Below are 12,006 nucleotides of genomic sequence, written 5' to 3'. Positions count from 1 at the left end.
CGCCAATTGATCGACCGTCCGATTGATTTCCGCTCCCCCCCTCCCTCCTTCGGAAAAGGCAGGGCGGGGAGAGCCTCGCCGGGACGTCACACGCCAGCGGGCGGGGCTGGCGCCGACGACGGAGGTGGGGGGAGGGAGTGGGCGGAGCCTGCCTGATTCGCCTTCTTGCGCCTCGGCTGCAGGCGCGGGCGGGAGGTGATAGTGAGAAGAGGCGCTGCCCGAGTGGCCAAGGGTGCAACGGGGCCAGGAAGGCGGGCTTGCTCCGGGACACCCGCTGTACGGCTGTGACAGGTATTGGGCGGCCGTTGGGGAGCAGCCGGGAATCCCGGCCTGGGTCTTAACCGGGCGAGCGGGACCGAACTGGCTGTGGGGCCAGGGATCCTGAGGGGGAAGGGAAGGATGGGGTGGGGAAGGGCCTGCCCGCCTTGGTCGCGAGGCTCCTGCCCGGCCTCCCCCCCGTCCGCTGCCCTAAGGAAGAGGAAGGTGGTCCCCCTCAAGGCCTGCCTGGGCATCCAGGGTCCCTCGATCGGGAGGCTCTTCGTCCTGGCTCCCTGCCTTGGAATTGAGTGGCCGAGCCCACCCGGGAAAGAGCTTGTGGCCGAGCCCCCCCCCCCCCATCGGTCCTGCTATAAGCCTTTTTTTTAAAAAAAATCTATCTCTAAAGCTCTCTCTATATATATATCTCATCAAGCATGAATTAGATAACAGATATGATTATGAATACACGAAATAGATACGAGTACAAGGGACTATGAGGGCAGGGATTAGGGGTCCCACCTCTTAAAATAATACAATAACTTAGTGGTTCTTAGGGCGAAGCTGTCACAGTCCCAGCCCATAATTTATCCCATCCTGGTCATGATTGACACAGAGCCTTGAGGGGTGGGAGGGGGGGAAAGAATCTCGACACATCTTATCAATGTCAAGCCAGCCCTTCCTGGTTTCTTCTCTTTGGACTTTAATGCTGCCCACTGTGATCTCTCAAAGGGGATCCCATGGTCTTGTTGGATCGATGGATGCAACAAGTTGTGCATCCCCTGAGCTACACTGGATCATTTTGGACCTTTGCAGAGATCCTAAAGCAGCGTTAAGCTGTTTGATGGGTTTATAGAGTCATTCTCACTTACGGGTACTTGGCTTATTCTTGCCTCCACTAACAGGCGCTTTGAAATAGTAGATAAGATATTAAAAGTGGTGATTTTTTTAAATAAAAAAAGTACAGATTAAGGGTACTGAAAGAGATAGGGTTACTTGGTGGGGGAGCCTGACAACTCTTGTCATTTCCTACTTTTAAAAATCCTATTAAAAAGTATGCCTTGATGCCTTTGTCAATTTAAATAGCATCCTTATAGATACAGAAGTTATCTGTGGAGAATTACTCTTATATATTTATTTATTTATTTAGTTAGTTAGTCACTCATGTAAAAGATAACAGGAATAAAAATAAACATGAATGAGAACACAGGAAATGGGTACAAATAAATGGGGACAGTAGGATGGGGATGTTTTAGGCTGGTATGCTTATGCACGCCCCTAATCAGTCTCTGTCTCTCTCTCTCTATAGCTATCTATCTATCTATCTATCTATCTATCATCATATTGCATAATGTAATATTAACTTTGACATATGTAGACATCATTTAAAAACTCATTTGAAATCACTTTTCAAAATTACACAACAATCAAACTTCGAATTAAATAATTCAGAATAATGAATTTGAATGTTTTGATTTGATTAATCCAAAAGAGGTGTTAGAAGCGCTTTATAGATGTCTGCTGTTTCACATATTTGACTTGTAATAACTTACATATTGTAGACCTTTGTCTCTGTTCAGATAAGATTTTGCTATTTTTGGTTAGCCATAAAGCAGAGCAAACAGTTTTCTTATTTCAAAAAAGCATGACTAAATGGAGTAAGTCCTCTCATAAAAGGGAGATGTCTATTTTTACTTTACCTTCTAGAAAACGGTAGGAGTGGTTTGCTACATTTAACATTGATTTAGATGTCATTTATTATATTTCGGGCCAGAGAGAAAATAGGATAGGAAGGAGGCCACCCTGAATTTAATACCTTTTTGTTCCTATTCTGGCAGCACACTTTAATATGTGATATACCCTGTTTAAGCCACTGCTTAGAACAATAGGTAGCTGCTTTCTATTAAATGACTCACTGCACTTTATGAAATCCAATGCACTTTAGCTACACAAGAAACAATAAATGGTATTGTGTATAATATGAAATCCGCAGCTTTCTGCTCTTTGTCCTGTTCATGAGGAATTGTAGTTCTGTTCAGAATGCCATTGTTGTCGACTGCTCCAAGGATAGCAAACAGCTGCCATTTAAATGTTTCCTTGCATCTGATCCAGTTGGGGCTTGAAGAAGGAGAACATCATCTGATACATGTTCCAATAATCTCAGAAGGCTCATCCTTTTTATCTGTTTTTATTTCAAGCAGCAAAGTTCTCTGTTAAAGTCCAGTCCTGTGACTGAAAGCTTCCTCCTCTCCCTTTAGGCCAGGGGTGTCCAAACTTGGGAACTTTAAGACTTGTGGACTTCAACTCCCAGAATTCCCCAGCTGGCTGGGGAATTTTGGGAGTTGAAGTCCACAAGTCTTAAAGTTCCCAAGTTTGGACACCCCTGCTTTAGGCCTTCCACTTTGCAAATTTAGATCATCCTTTTTTGGGAATTATCCATTTTTAATCTGGTCTACTCCTTGCTGACCAGGAAAATATTTGACAATAAGCCGCATTTTCCATTCCAATTTTCGTTCTGCCAGTGTGGAAGAATGAGTCTCTACTCCCTATTAACATCCATTTAAAATATGTTTTTAAGCCTTGGTCTTGTCTAGTATCCGTGATGCTTCTGTTATTTTGTAGACTTGTCCTTTAAATGCTTAATTGAAGGAAACTTTGTACAGCCAATATGTTACTTTAACCACTTTTTAAATTACTATAAAATAAAAACATGTTTTGTACTACAGACCAGGGTGTTTTTGTCAGAAGTACCTTAAAAGTTATGTTTGTGTAAGTATAAAGAAAATGTGAAAGAATGGTACAGTACTTCAAAATTAAAATTTAAAAAAAGCTTGAATTTTTAACCAGGTTCTTGAGTCTGTATAGCAGAAATAGTAGGATTAAATAAAGTTAAGGAGCCCATTTAGAATTCTGTTAAGCATCAGAAAGCGAATATTCAGTAATTTACTATGATGGATAGTTCTATCATATTTTGTTTGTAGTGTTAGCATGTGTGTGTTTTAAAATATGCTAAAGTGGAAAGCACTTCTTTCCCTAAATAATTCATTGATTTTCATGGACAATCAGGGGCTTTAACTTGGGGGTTCTGAGTTCAGATTTAATACAGATTTAATATTTGCAGCTATTCATTTAATGACCGTTCAAAGTTACAATGGCACTGAAAAAAGTGACTTATGACCATTTTTCACACATGACCGTTGCAACATCTCCATGATCAAAATTCAGATGCTTGGCAACTGGCTCATATTTATGACGGTTGCAGTGTCCTGGGGTCATGTGATCACCTTTTGTGATCTTCTGACAAGCAGAACCAATGGGGAAGTCAGATTCATTTAACAACTGCATCAAGAAAGTTGTAAAATGGGGCAAAACTCACACTATGTCTCAGCAATGGAAATTGACTCAGTTGTGGTCATAACCCAAGGACTATCTGTTAGTGTGGGGAAAAAGATAGCTGCCTTTTCATTGCTTGTGGTGAAAATCTATCTGAAATTACTTAATGGAATGTGGATGGGTTTTGGTTCTCATTATACCACATTACAGATAGTATCAGTGGCTCTGTCAGAAGTATATCTTTTCCTGCATAATCAGAATTTTATACCAGTTGAATATTCTGTATTCATAACGGTTCTTTTTAAAAATCAGCTTCTGATAACAACTTGGTTTTCTTTCAAAGGGAGATTCAGAGGAAAATGTCCATGCTTTTTAATATAGTAGCAACTGGTGTGTTTGTGTAATATGAGCAACTTCTTTTAATCAGTTGTAGAGCGAGTGATCTTGAGAAACCCATACAGAAACTGGAGAAGTCAATATAGAAATGGGGGGTCAATTTAATGAAGTGTAATTCTGGTGCCACTTCATAAGCTAGATCAGGGCTGCCAAACTGGCAGCCTGTGGGCTGGATGTGTCACACGCAGGCCACGTCCACCCCAACTCCGCGAATGGGGAAAACGTGAACCGTCACGTGACACCCGTGAGCTAGATCAACAAAAATAATTAGTTCACTTGGCAACCAACGTCAAGATTTTATTCAAGATTTTACTTCTGGTCATTTCTGAATCTTGACCTATGATTTTTTTTTTAATTTCTTGCCTTATGGATTTCTATTTTTGTACATTGTATATACAATTATTGTTTACCAGTAGTTTAATGGAAATGGTTTCACAAGGTGTTGATGATCAGAACCTGAATATGTATCAGAGAAGGTATAAAGCTGGTTTGTACTTTTTCACTATTTTGCCTAACTTGTACCTATATGACACGATATAATTATGAAAACTGATAAAAATATTACACAGTTTCCTTGCTGTTTTAATGGATATTTCAGCCCCACTTTCTTAAGAAAATCAGTTCCAAAATACCATTAATAAAAATAAAGGGCAAATAAAATGAGCATTATAGAATTGCTGTTTTCATTTGTCGGTCATAATCTTTAGTATCTGTTCAGTGATGAGCGCATACTTGCTTATGTTGTTGCTTCAAGTCAGAATAAATGATATTGTATTGCCTCATGCTAAATAGTTCTTTAATAAGATTTAGGATAATCTGTGTTACCTATACCGTGTCTGTTTCTCCATGGACTATTTGCACATAGTTTGTGTCTCTTTCCTGCTCTCCTCACTTGTGTTTTTATCTGGCTCTTCCTTGCTTTGCATGGATGTGCCTTTAGCTCATCTTATTACACCAAGCAGTTTTGGCTTCTCCACCCACAGCAATTCTATTTTTTTAACTAGTGAGTGAGCAACAAAAATGTGCCTTGACAAACTGTATAATTAAGTACTTTTGTGCAGATCCTGAAAGCAAACAAATCCCAGCTCCCGAGAATTAAAGTCAGGGTCTGTTTTCCAGCTCTGACTTCAAGCATGTATCCCCATTTAGAGAGGTGATGCAGTGCAGCTTATCCAAAGCAGAAAGAAATAGGGATCTATCTGAAATTGAGGAGGAGGACACACAGACTATTTGACTAACGAGAACAATCCTCCTTATAACCTCAGAATGAGACCTTTTAATAATACTGAGTAATCCTAATAGTCTTAGACATTGTGTTACTGATATTCTGTCTTACTCTGCCAGTTTAGATTCCGTTTTTTTTTTTTTAATTTGGGCTACTGTATGAAGAAATTATGAAATTATATATTAAGTTGAGAGGGTAACATTTACACTTGTATAATCATGTATAGCCGTGATGGCGAACCTATGGCACGCGTGCCACAAGTGGCACGCGGAGCCATTTCTCAGGGCACGCGAGGCGCTGCCCTGTCAGCTGGCCAGCGCGCATGTGCGCGCTGGCCAGCTGAGCCCACCTTTTTAAAAGCTATTTTTCGCCTTCCCCAGGCTCCAGAGGCTTTATAGGAGCCTGGGAAGGGCGAAAAGAGCCTCCCCCGCCCCCCGGAGGCTTCAGGGACCGTCCCTGATGCCTTCGGAGCGCTTAAAACCACCCTCCGAGCAAACCGGAAGTGACTTCCGGGTTGCTCGGAGGGTCGTTTTAAGCGCTCCGAAGGCATCAGGGAAGCCTCGGACAGTCCCTGAAGCCTTCGGAGCGCTTAAAACCACCCTCCGAGCAATCCGGAAGTGACTTCCGGGTTGCTGGGAGTGTGGTTTTAAGCGCTCCGAAGGCATCAGGGAAGCCTCGGACGGTCCCTGATGCCTTCGGAACGCTTAAAACGACCCTCCGAGCAACCCGGAAGTCACTTCCAGTTTGCTCGGAGGGTGGTTTTAAGCGCTCCGAAGGCTTCAGGAAAGCCTCTGGACAGTCCCTGAAGCCTCCGGAGGGCCTCCGGGGGGTCGGGGGAGGCTCTTTTCGCCCTCCCCAGGCTCCTATAAAGCCCCTGGAGCCTGGGGAGGGCAAAAGAAACATGTAAAAATGGGGGGTGGTCGTGCGTTTTGCGCGCATGCGCACTGGGGTGGTCGCGCGTTGCATTATGGGTGCGGCACGCCCGCACTCGACCCCCCTGCGCTCCCCCACTTGTGGCACGCGAGCAAAAAAAGGTTCGCCATCACTGATGTATAGAATCTGCTCTGTTCTACACGATTGAGGAATCCTCTGATTTTCATTCCTATTATAGACGGAGACATTATCTGATATTATTACACCTTGATCGTCTGTATGAAGCAGACCAGTACATAGAAATTATTGTTCTTATGCTAATTTTTTGCAAACCCATAGAAGCAACAGAGAGTGCTTTTCAGAATTTGGTAACGAGAAGGCAGTGTTAAGGCTAAGTGTTACTTTCAAGTTTGGTATAACATATTTCTATATCTTGCCTGCCAAAGTCAGTTTACCAAGTTGTAATGTGTAATTGTAACCAGTGCCATTATTTTTCCTTTCCACATTCTCTTGTACTCCAAATGTCCCTCAGGGATATGCAAACATTTTGATTCAAACAGAGCTATTCAAAGCAGTTTGAATCAAAATGTTCTGCACCTCATTTCTTTCCCTTCTGACAGCTTTCAAGATCTGCTTCCACCTGAATTCCATTCTACATTCTTTCTTGAATTCTCACCAATTAGAAATTCTACACTTTCTACAATTTCACTTTTACATTTTTATATATATTGAATAATCTGAAACAGTTAGTTGATTGGTAGCTTTTTGTTGAACCAAAGCCATTGCTTTTTGTCCTTAATGATTTCATTATTATTTTTTATTTATTTGATTTCTGTAGCCACCCCTCTCAACCAGTGACTCTGGGTGATGTACATCATAAATGCTGTTAACCATTCAGTAGTTGTGGTTTAGATGATGCTTTTAATCCGTTAAATGTTTTGATCCTATAAAAGGATCCTATAAAAAGAATATTTATTGTCTTATAAAACATCACTGCCATATGTCACTTCTGTTTTACGCTATGGCATCTGAAGTATTTCTAGCAGTGTCTCCAATGGAATTTTTTTTACTTCAATTTAATATCAAAATTCTAAATTTCAGCATTAAAATCTGATGACTGATGCTTAAAAAATAGCGCAAATCTTTGTACTACCATTTTTAAAGGCACAATAATTGCATTTATGTTGCTGCCTTTATTTATCATGGTCTTCATATCCGAACTAATTTATTTTTATATATGTGCGCATAAGGAGTTAATTGATAAATGTTACAGTGCACAGGAGTAAAGACAAAAAGAGAAGAAAAGTAGATAGGCTTGCGAGCATAATATAACAGATTTTACAAATAACACCTGAAGGAGATTCAAAATAATTTTAAAATATTAAATTTACTTTCCTACATAGTGCACCATGTATTTGAACTCTTACTAACATAAGGAAATTTAAAGCATATTGAACAATAAGCAATGGAATAGATTGTGCGAAATGAGATATTTATATTTGTGTTTCTGTTTCAGATGATTGACATCAAAAAACTATGATTTCAGGAACGAATGCTCGGACCTAATATAAAAGTAGCCAGCCTTAAACGGAAACATAGGAAGACCACTTCAAAGAATCTCAACTCATAATCAAATTCCATCAGAAATTCAATCATGTATGGAAGTGCTCGGTCAGTTGGGAAAATTGAGCCAAGTAGCCAGAGCCCTGGGCGTTCACCAAGGCTGCCACGTTCACCACGATTGGGCCATCGTCGAACCAACAGTACAGGGGGCAGCTCTGGAGGTAGTACTGGAGGTGGAAGTGGCAAGACACTTTCAATGGAAAATATCCAGTCCTTAAATGCTGCCTATGCCACGTCAGGCCCCATGTACCTAAGTGAACATGAAAATGTGGGCGCAGATACACCTAAAAGCACCATGACCCTTGGCCGATCTGGGGGTCGCTTGCCTTACGGTGTTAGGATGACTGCAATGGGCAGCAGCCCCAACATTGCCAGTAGTGGAGTTGCCAGCGATACTATTGCATTTGGAGAACACCATCTTCCTCCTGTGAGCATGGCTTCTACAGTGCCTCATTCACTACGCCAAGCTAGGGACAACACAATAATGGACCTGCAGACACAGCTAAAGGAGGTGCTCCGGGAAAATGATATATTGCGGAAGGATGTCGAAGTGAAAGAAAGCAAACTTAGCTCCTCCATGAACAGCATCAAGACATTCTGGAGTCCTGAGCTGAAAAAAGAGAGGGCCCTGAGGAAAGATGAAGCCTCCAAAATCACGATTTGGAAAGAACAGTATCGGGTGGTTCAGGAAGAAAATCAGGTTAGTAAACTAAGGACTTAAGCAGGAAAAAAAAAAGGGCGTGTGGGAGAGTGGGAAAATGCAGTCATGATAGTAGGTAGGTTTTGAATAATTCATTCCTGTGAAATTCCACAATGAATACAATAATCTTAACCAATCTGACTGGTTTTAAAAAGACAGAAAGATTCTGTCTTAGCTTTTTCTATATTTAACTTGGGGGCAACTTCTTTCCCCATTTTCAAAGCCCCAAATACAGGTAAAGGTATAGGTTCCCCTCGCACGTATGTGTTAGTCGTTCCTGACTCTAGGAGGCAGTGTTCATCTCCGTTTCAAAGCCAAAGAGCCAGCGCTGTCCGAAGACGTCTCCGTGGTCATGTGGCCGGCACACGCCGAAGGCACACAGAACGCTGTTACCTTCCCACCAAAGGTGGCTCCTATTTTTCTAGTTGCATTTTAACGTGCTTTCTAGGTTGGCAGAAGCTGGGACAAGTAATGGGAGCTCCCTCCATTACGTGGCCCTAGGGACAGTACAGCAGTACTAATACAGCTATTCAGCCCATTTTTTTTTTGCCAAAAACTTTTTTATTTATTTTTAATTTTTAAAACAAACATAAAAATCCTCCTTCTTTACATCCTGTAGAAAGTATATCAGTTGGTTACAAACAGTTTTTGTGCATCTCTTCTACCGTCATCAAGTAGAATTCATATTAACTCTAGTATCTTAACGCAAATGTTTATACATATTACTATCATCAAACCTCCACTTTTATTTGACTATAATTGTTTAAAAGTCATTCATCATTAAATATAGCAAAATTTAATACATAACCACATACTGGCATTTCATTTACTTATTTATAAAATCCTCCATTAACATTAAATCCTTATATCCTATTCTAGCTAAACATCCATAATATTTAATAACAGAGTTTTCTAATCCTCCTTTCCAGATCGCTGTTTACAATTTACATCCAATTTCCTTGTATTATACCCATACATATGTATAGATTATTATTATTATCCTTTCTTTATTTGACTATATTCTATGTCACAACATTTTCCCCCTATTAATCAAAACTTAACTGTGTCTAATTTAGTTCTCTTTTTTATTGTTATTATTATTATTAACCTTTATATATAGTCTCGGGTATCATTCAGTATCCCTCCATTATGTGGCCCTAGGGACAGTACAGCAGCACTAATACAGCTGTTCAGCCCAAAATTTTCTGTTGCTAGCCAAGACAGATGTTAAGTGAGCTTTGCCCCATTTTATGACCTTTCTTGCCACAGTCAAGTGAATCCCTACACTTGTTAAGTTAGTAACACAATTGTGAAGTGAGTTTGTCAGAAGGTCGCAAAAGACAATCACATGACCCTGGGGACACTGCAACCATCATAAATAGGAGCCAGTTGCCAAGCATTCGAATTATGACCGCTTGACCATGGGTATCCTGCAAATGGTCGTAAGTATTAAAAATGGCCATAAATCACTTTTTTCAGTGCCATTGTACTTTGGTCACTAAATGAATGTAATGTAAGTCAAGGGGCTACCTGTACTATAGATATCTACTCTGATTTCTTCAGGTTGCATAATACAGAAATACCATAATTCATAATATTAAGTAATTATTAATTTCAAAGCACAATTAATCAACAGAACCTAATTTGAAAACTAACAGTTGACGCTTGGTCTTGGTATTTGAAAAAGCTTTTTAAATTTGGTTGCCTTTTTTGCTCCAAAGCTACACGTAGATAGAATCATAGAGCAGCTCTATTTTAAATAATTTCCTGAAGTGGGCAATGAGGACTCTAGCCTAATCTCCAGATTAAGACTATCCCATAATATGGGGGCTTCAGCCAAAAAACTGCTTGAAAGTCCTGCCCTTCTTCATTTTAACTTTCTCTAGAGGCCATTAAGGAAAACTTTCCACTGTTAATAAAAATTCTAAAAGCCATAAATAAACTCTTAAAAACCTCTCCATGTTAAACTCGGCATCCTGTTGCTCTTTTTTCTCAATTGTAAAAAAAACTCTCAGAAATGGTCCATTACAAGAACCCTTTGAACGCAGGTGGGCTTCAAAAATTTTAGCAAGGGGTTCTCTGCCCAGTTAGTGGGTGGGTGTGGCCATGGTAGGCATGGCCTAGTCGGCTTCCTGCACCATGGTAGGGGGCTTTTTTGCCCTCCCTGGGCTCCGGAAGCTTTCCTTGAGTCTCCAGGAAAGCGAAAACGGCCTCCCTAGGCTCCAGAGGCCCTCTGGAGGCCAGAAATGGGCCTGTTCTAGCCTTCCCGAACTTCCCGTAGGCTCCTTTCCCCTCCCTTCCCGAGCCTCCACGTGCGCCTTGCACTTACCTGCATCCAAAACAGGCCACATGGGGACTCCTGGGAGTGGCAGGGTGGGCGGAGCCAGCCAGGAGTGGGATTTGGGAGTTCTCCGAACTGCACAGAATCTTAGGTAGAGGTTCTCCCGAACTCCTGCGAACCCCCTGCAGCCCACCCCTGCCTTTAAAATTTGTCACAGAAGGTTCAGTTCAAATATCAGGAGGCTAATAGGGCTTTATACAAAGAAGCAAGGTGTTCTTGTTCCCCTCTCAATCTCACTAGGTGGTGGTTTAAAATCCTCATTCTGCATATTGTTGATATTGTAAACACAAACAAGTGTGACCTAATATGCAGTCACTGAGTTCTGACCATAATGGAGCCTGTCCATCATAGCCATAATTTGCAGAATCGTAATGAAGGTTGGTATTGTGACCATTTTTTTGCCACAGTCATTAAGAAAATTACCATAGTCATTAAGTGAAACCACGGTTGTTAAGGAGATGTCACGGTTATTAAAGCAAACCAACAGCTGCCTATGGGGAACATCAGAACTTCACATCTGATCACTAAGCCAGCCGCAACTACAGCTTCTTCAGTGCCATTTTAAGTTTGAATGGCCACTGAAGAAGTGGTTATTAAATGAGGACCATCTCCATTTGTATTTGCCACTTCTGCAGTTTCCTATCTAATTTGCAGTGTATTCTATCACTGCTGAGGTAGGAACTGATCTATGAATATTTGTTCTAGAAGGAATCGGGGGAATAAATGTCACAACTAGGCTTATTGTATTAAGGTAAGCTATTTGTATATGGAATGAAAGCAGTTGGTTGTTATGTTTTTATTATGTTTTTGTGGTATAAACTGTCAGGAGCCTTTTAATTCTGACAATTTATAAACAATGAATGAATGATCCTCTTATCTAAAAGAATGAAATACTTCTTTTTTACTTTAAAAATGCATGAAAAGCTATGGCTTTCTGGTCAGCCAGATAATATTCAACAGAAGAGGATACAGTGGTTTTTCTATATAATTCTGCACACCCTTTCAAATTGTTCATTTAAATCCCACTATAATTACCACTATAATGATAGGCTTGTGGAACAATGGCCAAAAAGGAAGGGTGTTATTTAAAAGCATGGCGAAATATATAATGACATCTGAAAGCTTGGTGTCCTAATTTGCCAGTTCATGTCTTATTAAATTGTTTTACACCCTCTATATATCACTTGCACCTAGTGATTTCTGCTCTTTATTCTGAAGACATGAATAATGAAATTTACTTTAAAGAAATATCCCCACATC

The 12,006-nt window shown here is 40.7% G+C and overlaps 1 protein-coding gene across 6 annotated transcripts in view; it reads left to right on the top strand.

The window, feature by feature from the left end:
- The first annotated feature begins 131 nt into the window (after window positions 1-131).
- Window positions 132-12,006, top strand: part of ERC1 (ELKS/RAB6-interacting/CAST family member 1) — a 154,525-nt gene continuing 142,650 nt past the window's right edge. For all 6 annotated transcript variants that reach the window (XM_081958233.1, XM_081958232.1, XM_081958231.1 and 3 more), the window contains exons 1-2: window positions 132-291; window positions 7,599-8,405. In XM_081958233.1, the coding sequence (XP_081814359.1) occupies window positions 7,737-8,405 (669 nt within the window). In that variant the 5' untranslated portion in view covers window positions 132-291; window positions 7,599-7,736. The remainder of the gene's footprint in view (window positions 292-7,598; window positions 8,406-12,006) is intronic.

Source organism: Natrix helvetica, assembly GCF_964273705.1.
Source record: "Natrix helvetica genome assembly, chromosome: 6".
Taxonomy (NCBI): Eukaryota; Metazoa; Chordata; class Lepidosauria; order Squamata; family Natricidae; genus Natrix; species Natrix helvetica.
The sequence above is the reverse complement of the archived record's forward strand: the minus strand, read 5'-3'. Positions and strand labels throughout refer to the sequence as shown.